General features: G+C 47.6%; 1 protein-coding gene across 1 annotated transcript in view; it reads left to right on the top strand.

The window, feature by feature from the left end:
* Positions 1 to 3,828: 3,828 nt before the first annotated feature.
* T265_01798 (hypothetical protein) overlaps positions 3,829 to 9,835 on the top strand; it is a gene marked incomplete at both ends in the record, with an annotated part of 15,001 nt that continues 8,994 nt past the window's right edge. The window contains 2 exons of the mRNA XM_009165908.1: positions 3,829 to 4,038; positions 7,456 to 7,603. Of these exons, the coding sequence (XP_009164172.1) occupies positions 3,829 to 4,038; positions 7,456 to 7,603 (358 nt within the window). The remainder of the gene's footprint in view (positions 4,039 to 7,455; positions 7,604 to 9,835) is intronic.

The raw sequence follows: 9,835 nt of genomic DNA, 5'->3' as shown, positions 1-9,835 counted from the left end.
CTCCGGAAAGCCAGGTGAAAAACACATGTACCATGTGTCATATGTAAGGCCTATGCCATGACATCATTCTGGAAATTCGGAGACGTCTTCTGGATGCAGCATTGCTAACCGGCAACCGGCAACCAGCGGATACTGGATCGTGATTGGCTGTTGGGTACAGACTTTCGGCCAATCAGGTTGTGGGCCGATGTTCCCACCGAATGCGGCTAACGCCTCAAAAACACCGGTGATCAAACAGCGACAGCTTCCGCATGTCATCTGCGCGTAGACGCCATGTTTCTGGTCCGTTAAGCAGTACAAAACGCACTACCGCAGTGTGAACCCTTCTCTTAACAGACAAATGATATTGCTTTGACACCATAGCTGATGATTTTATTAACTCACCGTTACTTAAGTTACGGTGATCCAGGAGACCTTCGCGTCACCCATACATGAAATCCCCTACGAAAATTTAGAAAGACGCCGCTGGTGTGGGTACTGTATTTGGTCGTTTTCTGCCGGTGATGCTTGTACGTAGGCCCTGCAGGAAGCCCCAAAGTCCCCGTTATTGATGTTAATAAATGTCATCCGTAGCTAGTGACCCATGGACTCATAAAAAACAATAACACTGAAAGACGTGGCTCACTCTTTCAGTCAATGGCTTTCATGCAACAAAAACATCACCTTCGATGCGTAGGATTCATTTACCGTTTCCTCATAACCAAAATGATTCAATATCAACTAAGTGGTTGTGCCATTATCTTCACTTTTGGTGGCTGAAACTGCAGAAACTGGGAGAAGCATACACTAGGGAATGGTTTATAGCTGATAAACTGAACTGAATTGAATCGAGCTGTGCTTAATTTGGCTCTTACACACAAGTGTTTAGGCAACTGCAACCTAGCATGTTCCAGAATCAGCAAGCAGCCAAGTCATGTCGAGTAATACGAGACATCATCCCAGAAGATCGGTAAATAACGAGAGCACCCGCGAAGGGTTAAGGAGAACAGCAGCAGAGCTTGGTCCTACTTCGTGACCTTTTGCCCGTAGGGAGNGTGGGCACCAGTTTTCCCAGCCCTGTCACTTAAGAGAAGAGTCTTTTACAGTGGCCACACGTGACCTGCAGAGTGTAGAGAGTAGATGTTACCTCTTACTTAGTCTTACGCCAGGCGTAGTTGCTCTTGCTTTACTCACTCTTCCCGGTTACGGACTACTTCGAACTGACAGGCCCGGCGGTATGCAGGGTGGTGTAATCTTATACTCCATGCTGCTCATTTGGTGCCAATGGAGATGAAAACGGATGTTTATAGAGATAAGGCTGTGTGGTATTGGACCAAGCTTCCAAACTAAGCATGCGTTTGTACTACCGGGAGGCGGCCTTAATCTAGTGACCAACTTTGTTTGAGAAACTACCTAACCCCGCAATGTTCTCTTATTACAGATATGAAATCCTTGCTGGTAAGTTAATGTTCATCTTCGAAACGCCAGATTGGGGATCGCCTAAGAAAATCAATAGCTATGGTGGAATCAAAGGATGGGGTAGAGAAGGTATTCTGCATCGAAATGGTGTCCTGCACCATCTAGCCCGATTAACAGAACCTGTCGACTGTATGATAGTGAAAAAGGGCTCAGCAAGTCATCCACAGAAACTCCGTCAAGAAGGGTTATCTGAATATTTAAGGGATCAGTTTAGTTAACCTCCTGTAACACAACCCTCGGGTGCGATGTGAATCGCTGAATCGGATATGAATGTCAATAGTTCAAGGGAATAAACATAAAAACCGAAACACCCCCGGTGCGCCAGCGAATCCTGTTCATTCGCACCTGCCTTTCGTATGTAGTAAGACTACAGGTTTGCTGTTTCGATGACTTGCAAAACCCTTGGACGAGCCTTGTGTGGAGCTCGCTTCCATATGCTCTTTGCATGTCGCCCCCTTTGGAGCTATTTTCGTTCGTCAAACATTTTGACTATCCAAACCCGTCACGAAAAGACTGGATCTTATCGTCCTGTGACGGTTTCCGTACCTCTGCGGCCCACTGAGCTATACTGGGAGCTGTCCGTGCAACTTTTGCAGTCTCTCATACCAGATTGGTCTATAGTTAAAGGTCAGACGAACACAGTCTCCTAGTCATCCAGGTTGGCGGTTGATACGTGTATAGCGACTTATTCCGTAAAGATTGAAATGTACTTACATTTACCACCAAACACCGCAGCATTGCGGCCAGGCTTTTCAGCCAAAGACTTTGAATGAAGACCCTAATCGTCCTGTCTAGGTGTGGGCGCCCTGACAGTATCCCAGCCCATCCACAACCACGACACCTACGACTAACATTACTCTCATGCCACATCGCCCGTCGCGTCGAGCCATCAGCCGGGTCGCCTTACTGCTGCATACAGCAGGGCAGTTAAGCGAAAACCGGCTACTACTGACGCCTCTCTCCTCTCTTTTAACATACTCTTTCTTCTCCATCTCACAACCCCAATAACGACTCTCACCTTGTAGGCCCAGCACTTAGGATTGATGACTCCGTTCGTCTTGTATCGTTTTTTTGCGTGCGATATCTGCTCGTCACATGGTGCCAACATCCTCAGGTGTCTCGAAATCAATCTCCGGGCCTCGACGCTCAGTATGGGTCGAGATGGCTCAAGTGGTCAGGTCGCTTATTTGCTGATCAGGAAGTCCGTGGTTCGAACCCGACCTCTGTCTCTCGAATTCCCCTGTCTAGGCTTGGGGAAACTAACAGTATCCTAGCCCGCATGCTTCCTTCGGTTGGTATGGCAGCTAGGCACCGAAAGGGTGTTGCATCTGAGAGACTTGGTTCAGACGCCTGGTTCATCTGGCTGTCTTCAGTGTCCGCACTCTAAAGCAGCAGGATAAAAAGCTGCTCTCGCTTTCACACTGGACTCGTTTGGAATTGATATGTGCTGTGTCTCATAAACAATGATTCAGGATGCAAGCACAGTGGTTTGGCTAACCGCCTCATCAGTCTCCACTCGCTTCTAACGTACTTATGGTGATCCAGAGGCTGCTGAGGCGGGATGTGCATGGGTTGGTTGGGGTCAAAGTATTCTTACTTGTGCTGCTGAGGCGGGATGTGCATGGGTTGGTATCGCCCTAAGTAAGGGGTCAAAGTATTCTTACTTGCCTCTGTTCGTTTCCTCTGGCAGAAGCGAGAAGTTGATCCTTGTCTGTTTATCCTCTCTGCTCATGCCCCAACTGACTGTAGCTCCGATGCCGTCAAAGGCAGATTTGGCGACGCCCCGAATGCCCTAACGGGGTGAGCTAAAAGCTCAGATATCCACAAGTTGGCAGGTTTACCACACCTGAAACTCAATCATGAAGTATCCATGGGTTGGACTCGATGCGTACGGACAGTGATGAACTCTTGCTTCAGCTATATGCTGACCGCATGCTGTTTTTATGCAGTACCAAATTCCGAAATAGCTTAAACCCTCTGGCCACATGGTGTCCTCCAACGACATGCCGGCCACAGATACAAATCGGTCACAGTGCCATCAATTACCGGTAGTACGGATCAATAACTGACTGCCGATCGTTTTGGAACACATTTGTGGACTCCGACCACGCGACCATCCAGAGTCGTTTCTCTCCACGTTTTCCATGGCCTTGTAGGTTACGTGTACATCGCTTGGCATATGAGAGACTGGCAGATCCGGATGTCAGACGACCTTACCAAGGTCGTCTTCTAGAGTCTCTTCCAAATGTTCCACCATCACATGTGAATTCATACTGGGACGAGATTGTCACCTCTTTGCATAGTGCTGGAAGTTCTATAGGTGCCACGGCACCGTCAGGCGTACTGAAGCAGTGGATTTCAGACTGAACAATGGTACTGCTTAAGTCTCGGAGAAATGTTCACAGTCGTGAACATGGCTTGATGCGTTGGATTATCGAACGTCAAGTGAAAGCGAACGTGCGAGCCGACTGTGAAGTGTGGTGGACACAAAAAGTCAAGGAAATGAAAGAGGCCCAGAAAGCCGGGAACGCCCAGAGATTATTTCAGTTAATCCGTGGGACCGGTCCCCGGAAACCACGTGTGAGCGAAACCATCAAGGATTGGAATGGAGTGCCCATTTTGAATGAAGAAGAATGCCCCAACCGTTGGGCCGAATTTTTCGAACAATTGTCGTGGCCACCAGCTGAATTTTATCTGGAGCCCACAGTTGACGTAGAACCCTTCCACATACGGTATCGGAGGTTTACGACTATATATGTTCTCTCGAGTGCCACGGAGCTTCTGGTCCAGATGACCCCCCACCCGCATTGTCCACAAATGGGGATGAAACCATCAGTCAGCGCTTGTCTGATCTGTTTGCTTGCATTTTGGGAAAGGTGATCATCCCAGATAACTGAGGAAAGTGACCAGATGGCCCAAGTGGTTAGAGCACGAATTCACTGACCGAAAGGTAAGTGATTCGAACCCGACCTCTGCATCTCGACTTCCCCTGTCTAGGCTTGGGCTACCTGGCAGTATACCAGCCCTCATGCAACCTTCGGGCAGCATGGCAGTTAGGCACCAGAAGGGTGTTGCAGATGAACGATTTCTTTCTTTCGAACTGAGAAAAGTCGGTGATTATGCCCACTTTCAAAAAGGGGCTCGAAGTGAGTGATTACTACAGGGGGCGTCAGCTTGACCCCGGTCACAACGAAACTTTAGGCGTCACTTGTGTTTCGTCGCCTTACGATGGCGCATGGCGTCACTTGTGCTTCGTCGCCTTACGATGGCGCACGAAACGCTGGCTCGAGAGCAACAAGCAGGGTTTTGGCCTGGTGGGATTGTGTTGATTTAATCTGCACACTCTACCAGGGGCGAGATAGCTCAAGTGGTTAGAGCACGAATTTACTGACCGGAAGGTCCGTGGTTCGAACCCGGTCTCTGCCTCTCGACTTCCCCTGTCTAGGCTTGGGCAACATGACAATATCCCAGTCCTCGTGCTTCCTTCGGGTGGCATGGCAGCTAGGCACCGAAAGGGCACTACAGCTGAACGATTATTAGCGATTATTCTCTACCAGGTGCTAGAACAAGTCCGTGCATATAAGCGACCCATAATTGTAGCATTCCTGGACTTCCAAGGCGAATTTGACTCGGCTGACCGGTCTGTTCTTCTTCACACGTTTCTTCACCAAGGAATTCCCCGGAAGTTCGTGGACATAATGGGTTCTTCTTATTCTCAGACTTCCGGACATGTGAGAGTACACGAAATACTAAAGACTTCCTTTCACCTAACAAGTGTCCTTCGGGGATGCCCACTCTCTCCATTCCTATTTAACTTTGTGATCGATGAAATCACGGGATGAACGCTGAAGGTCTCCATAATACTGGTGTTCAAGTAACCTGTGACGAGAACCTTATCGATCTGGAGTATACAGATGACATCGTTATCATCTTTGAAGAAAAGAAGACGCTGGTGTCTTTGGATGAACTGACCAAATCCATCCCGTCCTTCGGTATGCACTTTACACCCACAAAGCGTAAGGTCATGCTCGTGGGCATACAGTCACTGAACACGCCATTTACAATCCAGGGAGAGGCACTTGAAGTTGTGGAGCGTTTTGCCTATCTCGGAAGTTATATTAGTTCTAATTGTAGTTTGACACATGAAGTCAATGCACGAATCTGCCAGGCTCGGGTCGCGTCAAATTGATGTATCTCTGAATCTCATGGGACGTGTGTATCAGGCTACAGTGCGGGCCGTTTTGTTGTATGGCTGTGAAACTTGGCCTGCTCGAGCAGCGAAACTTAGACGTCTTCAGATGCCGGTTGTCTCAGGACCATAGCTCATGTGGAGAATTTTCGATGAGGCAATTATAAAACGAGTTTTTGTTTGTGCGATGGTGACTTCCATCGAAGAATGTGCCTAACACCAGATGCTGCGCTGATTGGGACATGTGTCGCACATGCCTAACCATCGTTTGCCGAAGAGAGTGTTGTTTTCTATGCCCAATTCAGGGTAGCGTAAACAGAGATGTGGCCAACCCTTGACTTAGCAAAGGGAAATGAAGGAGATAGCACGACATTTGGGTGCTTTAGGTGCTACTCGCCTTCCAGGATGGGGATCTGTACAGAAACCAGTACTCAATTGGCAACAGTTGAAGGATTACAACAGGATCACGTGGGTCTCTTGCTCTCACCAGCTCTAGACAACCATAAATTGGTCTTTTTCCTCTGGACTTTGTGCTCGCGTTTTACTGATTCTGTTTTCTTTCTGGTGTGCTGAAAATGTCGGAAGATATACTCCAGAGGAAATAAAGCGACCAGCATCTCTCCCGAAGTGCGAGAAAAGCAACGGGTCTAGATGGGTTATGTCTAGTCTTCTGAAAAGAAGCTGTGGGGTGGGGGTGATGGCTCGCCTGACAGCTTTTCTGTGTATAAAATGCTTTGAGATTGGGGTGCGTCGACAGTGCTCCCAATCTACCCAAGGGGTCCGAAGATTGTGCATATAGTTTACTGGAAATACCCTTTAAAAATCATGAGAACAATGAGGGTAGCGAACCAACCATGTTTTGTGTAATTGGTCCTCTTAGCTAATACGTCACGAGTCACGTGCGAATCATATTCAAATGCTCTCACGTTAGTCTTACCTAATGAGTCCAGACTGCCTTCTGAGCTCATCTGGCGTTGGCTTATGGAACATAAGAAGAAGCGGATTTGCGAAGCTCGAGCTCCCTACTGCTCCTAACAAGATCACCTCTGGTTAAAATACTCCAGAATTACACCCTGACCCTTATATCTAGCCGAAGTGTACGGTTTTGTCGTTGCACTGAGACGTTAGAATGTGTCCGAGAACGAGTTGGAACAAAGTCCAGGTTTTCGAGGATAAGCAATGTTTTACTTGTCTAAGAACAAGCGTGCATGGGCTGAAATGCATACAAAGGTTCAGTACGAGTATATATGGTAAGTATAAAAAAATAAGCACACAAAAATCATGACATGTACTAGGCACATTCTCATATCCTATGATATCTATACGAAATTTCTTGAGGTCTTTAGTTGACCACTTAACCGACATATTGTGGGAAGCATGGTGGCATCAATAGTTTCTTCTGTGTGAGCGTAATGAAAAACGCCCGTAACAGCAGCCCCACCAGACGTGTCCTCAAGCTGGAGATTACAACACAATATAACGAATGAAACATATGAAACAGGATTTTGTGAATAAAACAACATGGGAGTACATAACTGAATGTGACAGTCTATTGTCTTCTCCAGTCTACTATTTGCAAGATTTTGTTGTCCACATCGTGGACATATTCAAATGAGAAAGTTCTGTTTTATCGCATTTACCACTATCATCTTATCCAGTCTGATTTCCTATGGCATTAAATACTTTCACCTTGTTTACAGCCACTTAGGATCCCGTAAATTAGCCCTCTTTGTACCTGGTGCGCTGATCAATCAGAATTTTTCTGATACAAATGACTACCTTCGAGTATGTTACTGTTGATGCTCTAGCCCTTGCTCAGGGATGAGAAATCCAGACTACGTAGTTATATAAATGACCGACTGAATCGTACCGGAGAACGCGAAAAGCTCAAAGACCTTCTTCGAACACGCCTGAATGAATGCGGATGGCGGGAAGAACTTAAAAACCATTGTAGAGGTGAGCTCGCAAACCAGCACTCGTGTTTGGTTACAGTGTTCATATTTGTACTTGTTGACTCCCTAAATCTTGTAGAGCTTGAGTTCTGTTTTCTTCGTCCCAGGTTGATATGTGGTCGTTGGAAGCAATGGTTCTGCGTAAGCGCAAGCACACGGACACTGTTTTCAACCCCCGTTGGTGGCCAGTTAGATGTCGACTAAGCGGTGACTGCATCGCCCACATCGCACCTCCTCAGGTGTCCGAAGACCGTCTTATTCGCAATCAACCCGCAATCTTCTTGTACTCGAATTTTCGGAGCATAATCCGTTCGTTACCCTTATTTATTGGCAAAAGAGACTATAAGGCGGTCACCAAGATCTACTCCATTGAAGATACGTCGGATAACAATAGCTATTCCCCACTTGTGTCTAACCCTTTTGTCCAAGATATACTGATGCGAAGACTAGTTCCAGCAAATGCGGACCGAGGTAATGAGGATTAGGGTGACTGACTACGCAGCAGGTACGTCAGTCGCAGAAAAAGGTTTGTCGTCACAGACCACGGTGTCTCGGCTGTGTGTTACGCACGCCGCATGGTCGTTCAACGATACTTTTTCTGGTTTCGTTTCCCCCACCAAAATGATGCAGAATACGAGATTGACGTCGTATGATCTGAGAGAAGGGTCAAGGGGAAATTACCACCACTGGTCTGAGCGCTGTTTATATGTTTTTTCTGGGATGAGATCCCTGTGGCACTCTCCGTTCTTAACTGGAGATCCGGTGCAAAATCTAACGGACAGCCGATGTCAGTGACGTTCGTGTCGTTATGTTCTATCGAGATTGTCTGAATGAGTACTTCGATTTTGTAGGCACCTAAGAATGGTTGTGGATGGCTGGCATCAGCTTTTTTCCGCATCCTCTTTTTCCATCACAAGGCTTTTTTATACAGCAATGAAGCACTTGTGTCAAAACTGATGTCGATGTCTTTGGTGGCACATAACTAAAGTACGGTATCCCCTTGAGAAAGTGTACAACGAAAAGGGGAGGTCGCCTGTCACTAAGGGGTGGAGTGGGACGTACGTTTGGTCTACCCTTGTGAGGATTGCCCTATACGTGTACGATGGTATGCGACCCCTTTGGTTAAGCGTGCCTTTGACTCTGTGGACCGTCAGGTACTATAGCGGTGTCTGGAGCAAAGGTATCCCCCATAAATTCTTGACCCTCCTTAAGGCGCTGTACGCCAACTCCTGCGGCCGTGTGAAGGTCTACGGGAAGCTCTCTTCTGAGTTCACCACATCAAGTGGTATCAGACAGGGCTGTCTTGTTTCATCTTTCTTGTTTGGCTTCGTCATTGATACGGTCATGGAAGACTCACTGTCAGCCTCTAACGCCTGTGGGGTCAAAGTCCTTCGGTGACGTCCGCTCACAGATATCGAGTACGTAAACGACATAGCTGTTCTTGGATCGGATACCGTAGTAACGCAAACAATATCAAATAATATAATTCCGTCACGGTTTGGTATGCTCTCCACACCTGCAAAGTGTAAAGTGCTACTGCAAAACTGAGTGGGCTTGAACCCCAGCCTCATGCTTGCGGATGAACCGATTGAGGTAGTAGACAAATTTGTTTACCTGGGCAGCTGTATCAGCCCCGGTGGTCTCGCGAAAGATGCTACTTCCATCCGGATTGGGAAAGGCAGAGCAGCTTTTGTGAGCCTGCATCATTTGTGACGTAGGCGTGACATCAGCTCATTCTTCAAGGGTCGAGTTTACAATGCTGCGGTGCGCTCCATACTACTATATGGATCAGAAACCTGACCGTTGCGCGCTGAAGACGTCAAGACCTTCGGAGTTTGACCATCGATGTCTTCGGAGCATTGCCCGAATCTGGTAGGAACACCTGATCATCAATGCTGAAGTTCGTTGAATGGTACTCCAGAGGAGTAACTCACCCTCGATAAATGATCCGATCACACTGCGTAGGTTGCGCTAGCTTAGCCACTTGCTGTGCATTTCAATCAACCGACCTCGAAGGGCTGTTTTCGCATAACCACGTGAAGGGTGGAAGAGAACCAGAGGCGGTCAAACAACGACCCGTCATCTAAGTATGGAAGCCATTACCACGGAACTCAACTGCGCTCGTTATTGCCATCTCCCTGGATGGGAACCCCGAGACGGGCCATATCAATGGTTAGAGACATTGTCAGACATGGCTCAGTCGCGCCCTCAATGGCGCTCATGTATCCAAGCTGTT

The sequence above is a fragment of the Opisthorchis viverrini genome (assembly GCF_000715545.1).
Source record: "Opisthorchis viverrini unplaced genomic scaffold opera_v5_20, whole genome shotgun sequence".
Lineage (NCBI taxonomy): Eukaryota > Metazoa > Platyhelminthes > Trematoda > Opisthorchiida > Opisthorchiidae > Opisthorchis > Opisthorchis viverrini.
Note: the sequence above shows the minus strand (reverse complement) of the source record. Positions and strands in the feature narration are given on the sequence as shown.